Source organism: Heloderma suspectum, chromosome 1 (genome assembly GCF_057233095.1).
Source record: "Heloderma suspectum isolate Gila_16-S chromosome 1, 16-S_ref, whole genome shotgun sequence".
Lineage (NCBI taxonomy): Eukaryota > Metazoa > Chordata > Lepidosauria > Squamata > Helodermatidae > Heloderma > Heloderma suspectum.
In genome coordinates, this window is record NC_139458.1 from 187455415 (window position 1) to 187473705 (window position 18291).

The window sequence follows — 18291 nt, forward strand, 5'->3', positions numbered from 1 at the left end:
TTCCCACCACCAGCACATCCTGATGGGCACTGGCAGAGTACCAACGTTGGATACCACCCCTGAGTATTCAGCTCCCTACAAAAGAATCAGTTCTGTGCTTTGCAAACTCTTTAGCTGTACACATGCAGCTTTTTATGCTCTTCTCCAAAAAGTTTAGAGAACCCACAAACCTTGGGCATATCTGCTTTCCGTACTGTGGAATTGGCGCTTTAGCTAAATTGTGGGAATAGAAAGGTGGCGGCTGCGTCTGGCCAAGGTCCATCTACTCCTTTACTCCATCCAGCAGGAGCCAGGCTGATACTCCAAGGAACCAGAGCACTGCTTGTTTCCTGGGTATGGAAATCCCAGGTATACGGCCCCTGAAAATGGAGGTTGGAAGTGTGGGAAACGGGACCTGAAAGAAGGGAGCAGACTGTTGCAAGGCTTTCTCTGTGCGGTGTATGGTGCCTCGGCTGATCTCCAGTTCCAGTTGTCCTGGAGCATCTCTACACCAGGGCTTTCTGCTTCCATTTTAAATCAGGATCACAATGGACGCCCTATCACGTGCTTCTTTCCCCCGTCCCCTTTCCCCCTCCTTCTCCCCCTTATCTGAGTCTTCCATATGTTTCATTGGTTCAGCTCCTCTTCTTGCAGCTTTTCCTCTTTTCATGGAGGGAACTCAAGTGGAACACAAGCGTGGTAATTTGATAGCTCATTATCTGCGATGTATTTAAAAATGGAACAAAGGGCATTTAGTGCAGGAGATGCCCTGGAGGTTCACAATGTCTTCTAAAGGGCCCGCAAACGTCTGTGAGTGACCAATCTCAATAGCAGGATAAAAGCTCCATGTGAAGAAGCCCCTAATCTGGCTGCAACGTGCTAGGTCAGGGGTGGGGAACCTCAGGCCTGGGGGCCAAATCCAGCCTTCTTGGGATTCCAATATGGCACTCCGGGGTCCCCCAGATGGCCCCTCTCCCCCGACCACCAATTCCTGGCTTTTGTGCAGTTTTTTCCCCATTCTAAAAGGGTTAGGGTTAGACTTTCCTCTGTCTAAACATGCATTGGATTGCAGCATTAGGCATTTGGCCAAAATAGGACTCTTTCAGAAGTCTTTTAGTTGTTGAATTCAGTTCATGTTGCCTCCATGATTTGTTTTGTGGTTGATATTTGGGATTTTTGGTTTCTTGGCTCCAACCACCACTGGAACGTGGCCCCTGAGAGCTTCTTTGAAATAGAATTTGGTCCTCAGGGTGAAGGAGGTTCCCCTCCCCTGTGCTAGGGGATCAACATGGCTTATGCTCCAGGGTGTCTGGGGAAGAGGCCCATGGAACTGAATGTGTGTGTTTTTAATCAGAGCCCCTAAATATGCGAACAGAAATATGGACATGTCCTTATAATAAGAAACCAGAAAGGGCCCTGTATTAGATTAGGCAAGAAGAAATAATAGATATACATAGAAACAGCCTAGATTATTGTTAGATATTTGTAGCCAGGTAAAAATGCATTGACATGCTGAGACAGGTGATAATCATGACAGATTGCAAATTAAATTAAAGAGCCGAGGGATTTGCCTTAGCTTATTTATGATGAAAAGCTGTGAAAGACTGCCCTCCCCTATTCTTTTTCAAGAAAGCATTGTTTTTCCTGCTGCACTGTGTCATGCCGACAGCTCTGGAATTCTGTTCTCCTCTGACCTTTCCTCCCTGTGATAAAATCCTTGTAGCGTATGCCTAGGCCTGACACACGAACCATGCAAGATCTCTGTGCTTTGGCACAAAGTGTACTTGAGAGAAAACCTACCCTTCCCCATACTGGCTGTTTGTCAAGAATATTTGGCCATCCCAATTTGGTATTTCACTTGACTTTAATCTCAGATATTTACTGCTGTGGCACTTGGTTTTAAAGAGTGCTCTTTGATGTCCTGGGGAAAGCCCGAGTGTTTTGTGAGGGTGTATCGTTAAATACACCTATCAAATTAGAAAAGTTTGTTTTTTAAAGTGAGCAGAAGTGAGTTGTCGCAGATAGTGGAGAGTTAGTTCTTCGTCTGACAGAAGTAGGGATTTTAAAACAATAAACATTATCAAATGTTATGGTGCTAGCGTTGGAAAAAATACAGGGTGTTTCAAAATAATGGACCCAATTTCAAAGCAGTATATTTCACGATGGCAATATGTTACAATTACACCAAAAGTTCCAAATGGTTTAATGAGTTATCAAGTTTTACTAACCATTTTATAAATGCTCTATGTGCCCTCCACCTGCTGTACGGACAATATCGATACGATAGTTGAATTCGTCCCAAACGCCTCTCAAAGTGTCTTCTTCCACTGAAGTCACGGCTGCCGTGATTCTGTTTTTGAGGTCATCCAGATTAGTCACTAATGGTGGCACAAAAACATGTTCTTTGACGTATCCCCACAAGAAAAAGTCTCAGGGTGTAATGTCTGGAGATCTTGGGGGCCATGAATGTAGCGCATAATTTACGGGTTTGGTCTTGCTGTACTGCAGAACGCAAAAAGGCCTTGTGTTGCGGGGTCGCCATCTTGCGAATGACTGAGGCTAGGGGCTGTTTGTGCGCTGAGAGAGGCATCTAGCGGTAATCATTTGAAACTCTATGCCCCACCCTTTCGAGTGGCAAGAGTTTCATTCATGGGCGGTTCGTGGTTGCAGAGATATAGCGATTTCACATCGGGTCCATCTTTGTCAAACACCCTGTATTTTATTAAAGGCACCATCCTATGCATGTTTAGACAGAGAAAAGGCATAGGCCTTTTTTCTGTCTAAACATGTATAGGCTCGTGCCCTAAGTTTACAAATCCAGGTGCACACTGAAGAGCAACAGTGGTGCTCTTATAAGTATGGAATGCCAGCTTGTATTCACATATGTGTATGCTAGGAATGAGTCGATTCCCCAATTTCTGCTGTGCTACTGCTTTATCCAGGGCTGAATAATGTGTGGCCCTCCAGATGTTTTGGCCTGCAACTCCCATGATCCCTCACCATTGGCTATGCTGGCTAGGGCTGACGGGAGTTGTAGGCCAAGACATCTGGAGAGCCACAAGTTGCCTACCTCTGGTTTTATCCATTTCTCTGCCTTGTGATCTGCTTCACTTGCCTTCCAGTTTAGTTCAGAGAATTCATAATATTAATTTTGGAATTAGAGTATTGGAATTACAGTTCGTTACAATTTTCAGACTGTGCTTATTTTGTTGACAGCAGAACCTAAGGCTGACCAAGTTATTTTGGCACCTGAGGCAGGAAATCCCAGAAGTGCCTCCCGCTGGAAGTAAAAATACTCATAATAATACATTCATAAGTAACAATTTGGTGCCCTTCATGATGCCCCAAATCAGCTGCCCAAGGCAGCCACCTCACTCTGCCTAATGGTAGGGCCGGTCTGTAACAGTATGCTCCAATTGAGTTACAGCACAAAAATGAATCTTTATGTTATATCAGAGTGCAGAACCTCTGCACCATTGGCGTAATCTAGCCCACAGGGCATGCCAATCCAGCCTGCACTACCTTCAGAGAGGCTTGGGCGGGGGGGCGCAGCGAGCTACAGTGGAAAGGAGGAGACAGGAAGCTGTTCTGTCCTTCTTTAAATTAACTTACCTTAGGATCCAAGGCAATGTTTCGCCCTCCCCTCCCCTTTAACTCTGAGTAAGTGGGACGACGGGGATGGCTCTGTGATTGCCACCACGGCCATCCAGTCAGCATTCTGCGTAGCCAGCTTCTCCTTGAAACAGGAAGAACCCAACGTTCCTGGGCTCAGTTCCCATTGAAAGTTCATTCTTCTTTCCCCCAAAGGGGTGACTGTGTGATCCATAGAGGGCTCAAACCCTCAAGGTTTGTATGTGTACCTTAGGCCTAAGGGACTGCTGGGCTGCAGTGTGCATGCTCCTTGTCAAAATCTTCTGTCTGGTCTTCTCAAGGTTTCTGTACTATCCCCATCTTTGTGTTCTTCCCTGCAGCTCTGGTCCCCCTCCCTCCTTACCTGACTGCTTCTTTCCCTTCCTTGCCCTTGGCCATCCCTGATCCTGCCAAGATAATCCAGATTTTGCAAACCCCAAACATCCAAAGTAGAATGAGTTATGGGAATGTGTCTAGGTGGCAGGCTTTACTAGCAACACAATATGTCGTAGTTTGTTCATAGGATGTATATATTACCCTCATCATACATTTGAGAACCTTTCCTGGTATTGTGGAACTTTCAAACCAAGTCTAGAATTGGGCTCATTATACACAGTGTTGCGTTATGATTCTTGCCTCCCTCCTCCACAAAATTATACCATTGTTGTGTTTTCTTTCTTTTCTTTAAGGCTCGCTGTTTTATTTAATTTTCCTGCCCTGCTTTTGTCATTCATCCCACTTTTGTTTTTGTTTTGTTTTTGTTTTTTGCCATCTCATTCTTCTAGGAGTGGTTCGTGCAGAGCAAAGGAATAACACCTTCTATGAGAGGGATTTCCTTGTGGATGATGGGCCTTATGAAGTGGGTGGTGAAAGACGCCAAGATGAGAGCCTAGTTCCTATTCCAGCCAACAGTTACTTAGGTAGGATTAAGCTCTTCAGAGACATCCAGAAAATCGCTACCCAAATACGGAGCAATAACTTAAAACACTGCTGGAACACAATTCAGTTATGGACCCCCCATTTGCATTAAAGCCAAGAGTTGGTCATTCATGCCCTCTTCCTCCTCCATTTTTATGGCTACTTTGAAGTGTAACATGGTACTGTGGCTGAGGTAGGCTCTAAGAGCTGCTAATGTGATGAGACATTTGAGAGCACCGTTGAGGGCCCACACATTCTTGTGCTGCAATTGTAATCGTTCTCCCTCACACACGGTAAGTATGGGATGAGGCTCAGTAGCCTGAAGTCACATGACCTCAAGCATGGAGCATTGAAAAGTCTGTAAAATCCTCTGTCACTGAAACCAGCCTGTGATGGCTGAGAGAGACGTCAAGATAGCGCTCCTGAATGGCCAGCTGACTCCTGAGGCTGCTTTGCAAGGCTTGAATGGCTGTCTTGAAAGATTGGCGTGTCACACGGGAATGGCCAGCCTATGTTTAGATGCCCTGGTTTGGGGATGTGGATTGAAACTCTTAAATGGTGAATGGACAAACTAGTACCCCTTTTTGATGCAAAAACCAAGAGAGCAAATGGCATCTTGCAACTCGGGGACCTTAGAGATTTTGAAGGGGACTTGCATATTCTGAAGAATTGAACAGTGACTTTCCATAAGGCTGGGGAACCTCCAGCTTTGGGGGCAAATCTGACCCTCCTGGAATCCCAGTGTCAGGTTCCCCAGACAGCTATGCCCCTTTCCCCCAACCACCGATTGTTTGGTGGTTTCTCAGCTCTGTGCAGTTTTTCTCCATTCTAAAAGATTGAAATGCCGCCACCACCACTCCCTGGCCGCCCTAAGGTTTAGTTACGGGCAGTCAGAGTTTTGTGCTAAAATAAGCTGGCATTTCTTTTAGTATTTTGGTGCCACCCCTTTTGCCTTTGGCCCTGCCCACCATCAGAACGCAGCCCCTAAGAGCTTCCCAGAAACTGAATCTGGCCCTTGGGCTCAAAAAGGATCCTCACCCTAACTGCAAGTAAATGTTGGCTTGAGAAATAGTGCCGAACACTTCACCAAGGGCAGTCCTGTGCTACTTGACTCATCCAGGGCGGGAAGGAAAGGTCTGGTTATGAGCAAGCGGAGTTAATACAGTATTACTCAGTATTTTTGAACTCTGAGAGGGGCCCTTCCATATTTATTGTATGATCTAGGGCTGCTTCAACCCCCACACCAACCATCTATTTGTATGCAGTGGTGTGCATCCCACTATGCCACATGTGAAAATCTCTTTATCTGTATATTCAAGCAGGGTGGAGAGCTCTAGGCTCAGCATCCTCATCCCGGGCTGAAAGAGGTTCAGCACCCCCCTGTGTGGAAAGGCTAGCAGTGCTAACACCTTTCCTTCATCCCCATACTCTTGCCTGGCCACAGGGCATGCCTGGCTGCTCAAGGCATTGGGCCAAAGGACAGGAACTGAGGAACCTTTTTGTCCAAGTCCACTTTGCAAATTTCCCACTCTGGGTCTTGGAGAGAGGACCTTCTGTACTGTCCTGCTGCTTTTTCTCTTACTGCATCATTGAGTTATTGTCACAGTCCCAGTACTTGCAACCTTCCTGCAAGTGGGGTGGCGGGCTCCTGGCTCCAATTTTGAGAATGCATCATTGCAATTGATAAGGGTTATATTTTGCTGCTGCTCCTCCTTGAACCCCCCCTCCCCAAATCTGATGGTAAGCCTGAGGAAAACTTGGAAGTGAATTGAAAAAAAAACCTTCCCTGCAATTCAGATTAGACTGCTTGGCTGGGATTGTACAGGAAACTGACTGGGATTTGGTTGTAGGCAGCACACAAGTCAATGCTGCAGGGAAGGTATTATAAGGGAGGAATTTATATAATCAAAGAACCAAACGAGTTTGTTTCTTTTATCTGAGATGAGTTTTTGGATTCAGATCCCCCAAGGAAATAGGCCTCCAAACATGCTCTGGAATAGCAACCCCCCTCACAATGGTCATCACGTGGTTGCTTTTTTCAGGCTTCTCCTGCAGCTAGCAGTCTGTGTAGCGAAGTGTTTAGGTAGGAATCACTGAGCCACTGCGATGCATAAATTTATGCGGTCATTGCAGCAACTTTACACCAACACTGCAGGCAGACAAGGCTGTGCGCGGTTGCATGCTGAGAATTGCCCTAAGAGTGGCTTTGGACATTCGCTTGAAGTGGCAACAGAAGATGTGTGAGTTACACTGCTTCCAGGCATTATAAAACGGTTTCTGATACTCTGGAATAAATAGGGCAATGACACTTTGCGATGTTTGCTAATAATAAAGCTTTGTTAAAAATCTCCTGTATTTACATTCCTGAATCTCGTTATCTGTAGACTTCTCATTTTGTTACTATTGCTTGATTAATGGTATGTAGTGTCACAGTGACCTGGTTTGCATGACACGACAGCCTGCTGTGGGGTTGTCAAGTTGTGCCAGGTGCCATTTTTGCATGGCACCTGTGGGCACCCACCATACCATGGGTTGTCATGTTGTGCAAACCCAGGTGGCAGGGGCTGTTTGAGGGTTAGACAACCCTAAAATAACAGTCAAATAACCCACGACACAACAACCCATGGCAAGCCAAGCGCCCGCAGGCCTCTGGCACGACGCGACAGCCCACACTGGTAAATTAACCCACAGTAGACTGTCAAGTCGTGTGAACTAGGTCAATGTGTCTCTTGTACTAACCTGTATGTCCTTTGGTAAATTCTTCTGCTGTACTTCAGGTCAACCCCAAGGCTCAGTGTCGTTATGGTCTCTGCTTAACTTGTCCTTCTTTCTTTTCTGCATCTTCTTTTTCCACTCACATTTACAGGTCTTCTTTTTATGACAAGCATGTCTTATGCTAACCCTGATCAGTTTGTGTACAAAACTCTGCCTCCCAATGGCAGAGTAGACAAAACCACTGATCTGATGATGAATAGCTACTTAGGTTTGTGACCTCCGAAGTGGTGGCCCCAGTCACTTCATTTATTACAGCGGTGGGGAACCTCAGGCCTGGGCTCCCACACCGGCCCTCTAGGATTCCTGAGAAGGCCACACACCCTTCCCCTGGCTCCAGCCCCTTTCCACCCGATCACTGATCGGTTGGTAGTTTCCTTGTTTTTGTCCAGTTTTTTCCCCATTCTAAAAGGTTCAAATGCCTCTCCTAAGGCTTAGTTACCAGCAAGAAAAGCTTGAAGCTACAATATGCTGGGGTGTTGGGGTTTGTTTGTTTTTTTGGCTCCACGCCTTTTGCTTTGTCCCCACCCACCACTAGATGCACCCCCATTGAGCTTCTCCAAAATTGAATTTGGCCCTTGGGCTGAAAGAGGTTCCCCACCCCTGATTTATTACATTCCAGACTTTCCAGATCATTATTTGATTTCCATTTCAAGTAAAGGCATGTCACAGAAGTTCAGATGAGATGAAAGGACTTAGGAAAGAGGATGATAGTTTTTGGTGAAGAAGCATCAGAGCTTGAGCTTTCCAGGCTCACACTTGTTTAGGGGCCTGTGGGAAGTTATATCATTAAGACCAGAATGTCCTGTGCTGTGAGGCGCCTTTCTTTCTCCCCCCCCAACAAATACATTGATAGAGGGGAGATGACAGGGTGAATGCAGTAGCACTAAAGGCAGAGTACTCGAGTTGGGAATGTTTGAAAATTCCAGTCAATACTGCCATCTTACCTGAACTTCTGGTCCCACAATGGTCTTCTCTCGTTGACAATTGGAATGGCAGTGGTGAAGCAACCATAGAGTGTTGGGTGGGGCACAATGCTTTCTTTCTAGCTTGTCATGTCTATTCCCTCAGAATTGGAAACTATTCTTTCTAAAATAAATAAACATTGGGATTTGTAGCACCAGTTCACCTCAACGACGCCTGCACGAATTTTAGAACTGAATCTAACCCAAATTAAATGGAGGAGGGAGCTATGTGTTATGCATAATGCGGGTCTGCCACTGAACACGTTATCCCTGTGCAAGGTTCTCTCTCATAACATGTTGTAGTGCTCTACCCTGTAATGGTGTCACTGCATTGTACACACCCAGCTCTTGCTCCATTCCTTTGATTACCACCGACAGTGATTTGGAAATGCATGATTGATGTTACCACATGGTATCAGTGATGCTATGTGTTGTAGTGCAGAAGGGGAGAGAATTCAGCCATTTCTGGCAGCAGCCCATGTTGTGCAGTAATGGTTTTTACCTCTCCTTTTTGACTACCTTTAAACTTCCCGGTGCGTATCCACAGGAGGAAAACGCTCAGTCCAAGCCTGGTCAGCAATTCACTCTGCTGATAAGGGCCGTTATCAAGATTTCCCCCATGTGTCCATCTTGCTGCAAACATTGGATCCTCTCCTCCACATTATACATGATTGGGGCAGACGCATATCTAAAGAAATATGTCTGCTGCCATGAAGTGTAGTTTGAGTCTTGGTGGTGAGATGACCTCTGACCATGTGCGTAGTGCATGTGTCACAGTTCCATGACTGCCTTGGCATTGAAAATAGCTTCTCATGGTAAGCTCTAGTGAGACCTGGCTCAAATTAAACCCTTATCTCTCTCCATGTCACTGACATTTTAAGTAAAGAAGTGGTTTTGCTTTTTCTAGAGGCCCAGTGGGTTTTATTTCTTTAAAAACCCTGCATGCAACAAATTCTTTTTTGTGGGGGCTCTTTTGTTGTTGTTGTTGATATTGTTAAAAACAATTGGGAGTCAGAAACCCTTGCTGATCTACTGCAAATCCTCCAATGATAGACCAGTAGATCCCAACCTACTGTGCACTGAGATAGAACCCCCACTTTTTAGCCATTAATATTAGTATTAGTATTATTTTCATTTCTACACCACCCAACAGCCAAAGCTCTCTGGGCTGTGCACTAAAATTAAAACACTAAAATACAACAAGGTAAAAGCATGATATAAAGTCTTTAACATACAAACTAACAATTTAAAACAGCTAAAAACAATTAACAATCACATATCAGGATCTAATAAAACAACTGAAATTAAAAGCCCCATCATCGTCTGGCAAATGCCTGGGAGTTGAGAAAAATCTTAACCTGGCACTGAAACCACGTTTCAGAAATTCACCAGATGGGTCTCACTGGGGAAAGCATTTCATAATCGGGGTGGGGGCACCACTGAGAAGGCCCCCTCGTTGCCATCCTCTGAACCTCCCTTGGAGGAGGCACTCAGAGGAAGGGTTCAGATGTTGATCATAGTGTATGGGCAGCTTCATCCTGGGAGAGGCGCTCCATCAGGTATTGTAGTCCCAAGCCATGTAGGGCTTTTTTAGGTCAAAACCAACACCTTGAATTGGGCTCAGAAACATACAAGCAGCCAGTGCAAGCGGGCTTCAACTCCCACTCCACCACTGCTCTGGGCCAGTTAGAGCTGGGGTAATCATTAATGGTATCCTCTTAGGTCAGAATACATTAACATTTACACTGAGAATCCCAGGAAGGACAGGATTAAACAAAGTAAAGGAAACTCAGACATGTACCATTTAGGAGTGGCTATTTAGAGTCGGACACGACTGAACGACTGAACAACAACAATTTTGCAATTCCATGTACAATGGCCAAAGATAATCATGTGTGCATAACATGTAGTTCTGTCCAGAATGTTAAGTATATTGTTAATTAAGGGTTTTACCTTTTTTTTAAAATGGACACTGTGGACTATTATTTTCTTTTATGCATTCTTTATGGACCTTTCCAGAGTAACACTGATGATTTCACCACTGCTTTTTTGTATGTTTCTGTTCATTGTGTGCCGTGCCTGTGTGAGTCCTATAGAATTGAATGTAGAGGTACAGTGTCAGTGCTTGAGGAGGGGAGTCACCCCCTAAGTCATGAAATTCCACTTGACATGCATGGCAAAGCATGCCATTGTTGTGAAATGTGAAGAGCATGATTCATTTTCATGAGGTGCTAACATTCATTTAACATCATAGATGTGCTATGTTAAAGTGGTACAAATGAAGACACTACAAAATGCATACAGTTTTTTTTAAAGAACGATGTCTGAAGGTAGGCAGAATGTATTAAGTGATTAGTCAATGCATCTGATCATCTGTGCGAAGTTGTCATGGTTATACATCAGAGGTGGGAGGCTTGTTGGCATCTGCATGCAACCTGTGACATCTCTGGCAATTCCACGCTCTCCCTGGATCCACACTTTCAAAAGGTGTCTCTTTTGTAGTGTGTGAATAGAGGGATGATATATGTGTGCGTGTGACACACACACACAGTCACACACACCCTCAGTCAGAGAAACAGTGTGGGGTGGGCATAGGGTTCCTGACAGATTACCTCAGAGGGAATGCAGCCCTCAACAGAAAAGGCATTCCTCACTCCTGGTTCATATGCTTCTTTGGGTCTTCAGTGTCCGCCAGGAGCACTTGGGCTTGTGCTTTAATATATGTGAAGGTCATACAGACAGGATTCCCTTTACACTGTGCCTACTGTATAACATTATTTAAATCATTGGGTTTAAAGTCTATGAGCATAGCTACAGTACTCTCGACCACCGCTTTAACATAGTAATAATTGCAAAGCCTTTCTAGGGAACAGAGTAAAGCTGTCAAGTGTACATTTACACTTGTTGTGTTGTGTTGCAGGTTTTTCTTTGGACTCTGGAAAAGGTATCGTTTCTCAGGAAAATATCACTTTTGTTTCTGGAGCACCGAGAGCAAACCATAGTGGAGCCGTTGTCCTCTTGAAAAAAGTTAGTGGCATTCAAATGGAATTGTCCCTCGTGCATAAGTTTGAAGGCGAGGGGCTGGCCTCTTCATTTGGCTATGATGTGGCAGTTGTGGACCTCAACAGTGATAGGTAAGGTTTTCCTCTAAGATCCTACTTCTTCTAGTTCCTCCTCTGTGGTGTGGTGTGGTTGCATCTCTTGCAACGTGGGAGAAATGAGGTGGTTCCTCATTCGTTTTGGGATCTCAGAAACAGCCAACAACGCCAGCAACATAAAATGTACTATACTAGGGTGGCCAGGTGCCCTGCTTTACAGAGGACAGCCCTCTGTTTTCGACATCTGTCAGAGAATAGTCCTCTATTGAAGACGTCTTCTATTTGATGGGCTGTCTAGTCCACGTCCAGTTTAAAGAGAAAGAACTACCAGAAGGAAGAGCAGGGCCTTGAAGTTGTCCATTGAGAGTTAGCACCTGGGCAGCAGACTATTTAAATAATATTATTTCTACATTTGCACCGATACATATAAATGTGCATATGCAGATGTCATGCAAATTGGTGTCCTCGTTTGTCCTCTTCCTTGGCGCGGCATTTCCTCTTTTTTGGCAATGCGAAAGTGGCCACCCTACACTATACCCTTTTTTTTTAAAGAAAAGCAACCTGCCAGTTGTCTTAATACTTAACTGAACGGTTGTTAAATGTTTTCACACCCTCCCCTCCCCTGCTCATCTAATTTAAGAGGTTTGACTCAGTTTTATTGCAAAGATTAGGTGAACTGTACGAAATTCAGCTAAATTAGTACTTTTCAGAAAATTCCGAAACATCGCAAAGATCCAAACTCGGGTAGGGAACCTTTTGGGGCACATCTGGCTGTTTGAGAAACTGTCCTGGACACCATCATGAAGCAGCTGCAATGGGAAGCGTGGCTTGCCAGACAGAAGTGGCAGAAATCCCTTTTTCTTTTTCCTTGGTGGCTGGATGCAGTGCAGAGGAAAGCATCACCCTGCAGCCCCCCGCCATCTTCATTTCCTGAGAATGCCTCTGAGACCTACATGCGGCCCAACGGGATTAATGGGAAGTGAAGAGGGCAGTGGCTGTGGGCCCTCGCTTTGTTTTGAAGCAATTCCAGCTGCCAGTAAGGAAATTAGTGTTTTCTTTTTAAGTGGGAAGAAAGGTAGGGCACCTTGGCAGGCACCAAGAAAGGTGTCCAGGGTGCCCTGGTGCTCATGGGCATGACATTGCCAAGCCCTGACTTGAATCAGACAACTTCTCTTCTTATTTCCAGTGGATAATGCTGGGCTTGGATTTGGGAGATCTGGGTTCCAGCTACGCCTTGGTCACGTACTTTGACCGAATCTGACTTCTCAGCCTTGCAGTGTAATCTTGTACATGTTTGCTCAGAAGCAAGCCTGATTGTGTGCAGTGGGGCTTATTCATAAGTGTATTTAGGCTAGTTCCTTAGCTAAATAAATGGAATAGTAATGACTAGCTTTGCAGGACTGTTGTGAGAATAAACACCAGAGAACTATTGTGAAGAACTATAGCAGTCTTTCCCAAGCCTGGGGCCCTCTGGATGTTGGACTACAAATCCCACCATCCCTGGCCAGCATGATCAGTTGCCATGCTGGCTGGGGATTATTGGACTTGTCCAATACATCTGACAGTCATCAGGTTGGGAAAGGCTGTACTATAGAAGTGATTCAGTAAAAAAAAAAATCTGGTTATTTATCATCTAACCTCTTACATTTCCATTTAAGGGGTCCTTTTCAACAGCTGCTTTCAGGATGGGGGGGGGGTGTTTGTCTCATATTGCACTGTGTATTGGATTGAGCTTGTAATCATTCAGGACTACTTCTTTCACCTGCTTCTCTCAGTTACCTTCAAAATAAATGTACTTTTCTTTTGTTTTTCTCAGTTGGCAAGATATTGTTGTTGGAGCACCACAGTATTTTGACAGAGATGGAGAAATTGGTGGTGCTGTGTATGTTTACATTAATCAGGGAGGCAGGTGGGAAGGGGTAAAACCAGTTCGGCTCACTGGACCAGCAAACTCCATGTTTGGAATTGCAGTTGAAAATATTGGGGATGTTAACCAAGACGGCTTTCCAGGTAAGAAGGAATGAAACCTGCCTACAGTATGCTCACTAGTACTGAAAGGGACATTTGATGACTTTCTGTGGATTTTTCCACATTCACAATTGCTGAATATACCCATTAGCTAATCTTGAATCCAACAAATTTTGTTTTTCATGTCTTATTTGTACATTTACTTTTCTATTTGTACCTCATTTTTCATTTATTTTAAAGTGCTCAAGGCAGCTAATAGTTTAAGAAGAATATAATGCAATAAAATGTTTTTAATGTCTAGCTCTCTATGAGTTTTGAACTTGATAAGTTTATTGTTACAAAATTTTGGCCTGGCAAAGCGTGCGATGTGTGTGAAATGTGTGTGAAATGTCACATTGTGGAGTTTGATTGTTGCAGCTTCAGATTTCATTTCATTTATTACATTTCTATACCACCCAATAGCCAAAGCTCTGTGGGCAGTTTACAAAGATTAAAACCCTAAAAATGCAAAATATAAAACCAATGTACAAAAATATAACAACTTTAAAACAATCACCAGTAAATCCCAGGACCCATTAAAACCCTTATCATGCCTGGAAGCAGAGGAAAGTCAGCCTGGTGCCAAACATATGACAATAATGTTGGTGTCAGACTTTTACCGTTGTTTCCCTCTCTGCTCATGCTTGTACAAGCTCCATTTGCAATGCCTTATTTGACCTGTTCATGTAGCTTTTAAAAATTGTAAGATCGCTTTGAATGTTCTGTGTTCTTTTCTTTTTTTAAAACACACACAACAGATATTGCTGTGGGGGCTCCGTACGATGGAGATTTTGGCAAGGTGTATATATATCATGGCTCCAAGAATGGAATAAATACAGAGCCAGCACAGGTAGTACTAACTTGTTGTGTCTGCTTCTATTTATACTGGAACTAATGTATTCCTTGGATACTCCGCTTCGCCTGATTAGCTGCCCACTCATTTCTCTCAGCTACCAGCACCTACCTGCCTCTTATTTGCCTTTCTGTGCTGCGTTCAGCTCTGACTACTGTTGCATTCTCTTCATGCCCCAGTGATTTACCTGGCTAGCGGCTCATGAGGAGAGGTCTCCATCCCTGCGTCTTTTCTTCCAGCAAGTCTACACAGCCTCTTCTCTGCTTTTTATCTCACAAATCTTTAGCCCTATAAACACCCCCCCCCCCCGACAACAGATTCAGCTGCATTGAGCAGGGGGTTGGACTCCATGGTCTTCTAGGCCCCTTCCAACCCTACCATTCTATGATTCTATGAACACATGAAGGGGAAACAGGAGCGCACCAACTAGCCATGCAGTCTGCCCCCTGCCAACATGGTGTTGTGAAAAAGGGCCTACATGCGTTCAGCTCCTCTCTGCAGGCAGGAATCTCTAGCCACAGTACCCATACACACGGAGCCTTGCATACATCAGTCCCTTTTCACGCTATCCTGAACATCTAGCCACAGGGAAGGCATGGCTGGCAGGTCCATTGGGAGGCTTGGCTAATGCACACAACCCTGCTCTCCTCCCATGTGTTCGCTAAGTGTAGGGTGGGGCGATGGGCACTCATCTGCATTCTCCTTCCCACTCGCCCTTTCCTGTGCTCCAAGCCATCTGTGGCTTTCCCTAAGCCAGCCTTTGCCGACCTGGCAGCCTCCAAAAGTGCTGGACTGCAACTCCCATTGCTCCCAGCCAGCGGCCCCATGGGCATGCTGGCTGGGGAATGATGGGATCCAGTGGAGGTTGGGGGCTCGAATTTCAGTGGGGCCATGAATCCATTCCGCATTTCAGTCAGAAGCAGCCAGACCTCTAGAGGAGCCATCCAAGCTGCAGAACTTATTTTGGGGGTAGGATTCAGCACCTTGGATAGCTTCTTTAGAAGTCTGGCTGGTTCTGACTGAAATGGGGAATGGATTCACAGCCCCAGAAATCGGAGCCACCAGCCTCCAACGATAGGATGAGTAATCCAGCTCTCCTGCAGGGCGCCCAGTTGGGGAAGGCAGCCTTAAGCTGACAAGCCAGACGGAGACACATGGAAACAAAAAAGAAACATGTACTCTGTAATGAGTAGGATTTAGAAGTTTCGCTGGCAAGAAGCAAGCAAAATTAAGTCTTTTGTTTTGCTAAGCTACTACTCTAACAGAAGCTACTTTACATTTAGGTGGCAATTCTATGCCCACTTACCTGGGAGCAAGACCTATTGAATTCAGTGGGAGTTACTTCTGAGTAGACTGGTATAGGATTGTGCTGCTTAAATAAACCTATTGACTTTAACAGAATATATGCATGGCACTTTTTGTGTGCATGCAAAATTCCGTCATGGTTTTTTTTCTCTTTCACTGAAGATTTGCATTCTCCTTTTCTGTATCGAATTATTTATTATTTCTTCTATTTTTGGTATGTGTGGCCTCTCATAAATGTAGATGTGATGTTCTTTTTTGTTCTTTAACGGCTATTGATTCTTCAGTTTTTAACAGCTTTGTGAAGACAGGAAATCTGGGGAGTGGGAAGAATTGACTGTTCTGAGCATTCATCAATAAACTGGCTGGCTGGGGGATGCTGGGAGCTGTAGGACTTTTTTCCTGTCTAAACATGCATAGAATTGTGCCCTAAATCAAATCATTCTTATAACAGCATACAGTGTCAGAGGTCAGTGCTGAAGAAATGCTTGGCTAGTTTTCTTTGGTGGGGAGCGCTTGCATAATCTGCCTAGCCTCTGGGTTCACACAACACAACAACCCACACTCAGGGTTGAGTATGGGTTGTGTGTGGGTTGTCTTTGTTCCATTGCTGAAACATGGGTTGTGTTGTATGAACCCAGCTGTGCTAACAAGCCATGGTTTGTTAACCACAAACAAGCCACTGTTCACCACCCAAAAACAAACCATGGATTCTCTTTGTGGGTTGTTTGTGGTTAACAAACTGTGGTTTGTTAGCACAGCTGAGTTCACACAACACAGCATTCCACACTTCAACAACAACCCACAGTTCAATGTCAACCCACACTCAGTCTTGAGTGTGGGTTGTAGTGTTGTGTGAACACAGCCTTTGTGTCAGGGCTGAGCAATGAGCAGCCGTAGTAGCCTGGGATGGGCTAGGAGCTGTGGGAAACATCAATAGTCAGAACCAAAGAGTAAGTCAGAACTGGAGGACAAACCAGGAGGTAGGACTAGTGCCAGCTTTAGGTTTTGGCGGGCCCTTGGGCAAGATCCCCTCACTGGGCTCCCTTCCTCCATGAGTTTACTTTCTTACCACCATTGTCTCTAATTGCTATTGCTCCTCATTCTCTTTCTCATCATTGCTACCACTTGCTTCCTTGGCAGGCAGAGAGCCTGTGAGCAAGTAGGCAGTGGCATCTACTGCTGCTCTGTCTTACCAGCAGGGCAAGAGGCATGTGAGCAAGCAAGCTGCAATGGGGAAGAGGAGCAGCAACTCCAGGGGACTCTTTTCAGTGGGCCTTTGCTGGGGTGTGGGCCCTCAACAGGTGCCCAGCCATGCCTACCCTTGTTGGTGGCACTGGGTAGGTTAAGAAAAACAACAACAACTTAAGATACAGAAACACATCACAGCTCAAGAAGACTTTGTTGCTTGAACAAAGACTTTGTTACTTGATCAATAAGCTAGGACAGGAAGCCGTCTTATACTTCTTCCTGTCCAGAAGGGTCCAATGACCAGTCCGGGTGGGTAGAATCAGTCCAGGGCCAGAGAATTCTTCACTGAGAATCCAGGGCTGTCTCAAGGTATTTTGATGCCCTAGGTGAGGTACAGTTGTGCTCTCCCCCATGCTACTCTGTTAGTTCCTGAACAGCATAAAATGGGGGCAGACCTCTAACCACTCAAATGCCCTCATTGGCTGCACTTACCCAGAGTTAGCAAGCTGATCGGTTCAGCTCGCTGCCTCTCACAATAGGGAAAATATTATGGTTTACAGTGGCACAGGGCCAATGTAGAGCTTCCCTTTACTGTGTGCCAAAGCTTGACCAGCCACTATTGCTGCTGCTTGCCTGGGGGTCATTTGGTGCCCTGGGTCTCTTGGCACGCTAGCAGACCATCCAGTTTGCCTGCCCCCCCCCACCATCAGAATCAGCTGTCTGAGAAGCTGCCACCTTCCATTCAGTGCTTCACCACACAGAACTGGAGGAGCAGGACAAATGTTGACCCTATCTTCAAAAAGGGCAAAAAGGGAGATCTGGGGAATTAGAGACCAGTCACTCTGACATCAATATCTGGGAAGATTCTAGAGCAAATTATAAAGCCCTCAGTCTGTAGGCACCTTGACACTAATGCGATGATCACTGGAAGCCAACATGGAGTTGTCAAGAACAAGTCCTCCAGACTAATCTTATTTCATTTTTCAATTGGGTAACTTCCTTAGTAGATTGTGGAAATGCTACAGACAAAATATATCTTGACTTCAGCAAGGCATTTGACAAAGCACCCCATGATATTCTGATTAGCAAGCTAATTAAGTGTGGGCTGGATGGCATTCCTAATGGTGACAGAGATATGATCGCACTTTTTGAGTACCTAAAGGGTTGTCACAAAGAAGAGGGCCGCAATCTGTTCTCTATCATCTTAAGACTGCACAACACCAAATAATGGGCTTAAGTTACAGGAAAGCAGATTTTGGTTGAACATCAGGAGAAGCCTCCTAACAGTCAGAGCAGTCAGACCAAGGGACCAACTGCCTAGGGAGGTGGTGGGCTCTCCATCGCTGGAGGTCTTCAAGCAAAAACTGAGCAGCCATCAGTCAGGGATGCTTTTAACTGGATTCCTGCACTGAAGAGGGGGTTGGACTCAATGGCCTAAATGGACCCTTCCCACACTTTGATTCTATGGTAGATGAGTGGCCTTTATGGACATCACTCATAGATGCCAGCAGCTCTTGCTGCTATAATGGTATGCTATTTGACAGCATGCTTTTCTGGGCTGTCTATCCCATTATGG

At 45.2% G+C, this 18291-nt stretch overlaps 1 protein-coding gene across 2 annotated transcripts in view; it reads left to right on the forward strand.

The window, feature by feature from the left end:
• Positions 1-18291, forward strand: part of ITGA6 (integrin subunit alpha 6) — an 81719-nt gene that overhangs the window by 31223 nt on the left and 32205 nt on the right. For both annotated transcript variants that reach the window (XM_084812879.1, XM_084812873.1), the window contains exons 5-8: positions 4395-4529; positions 11185-11398; positions 13179-13372; positions 14128-14219. In XM_084812879.1, the coding sequence (XP_084669005.1) occupies positions 4395-4529; positions 11185-11398; positions 13179-13372; positions 14128-14219 (635 nt within the window). The remainder of the gene's footprint in view (positions 1-4394; positions 4530-11184; positions 11399-13178; positions 13373-14127; positions 14220-18291) is intronic.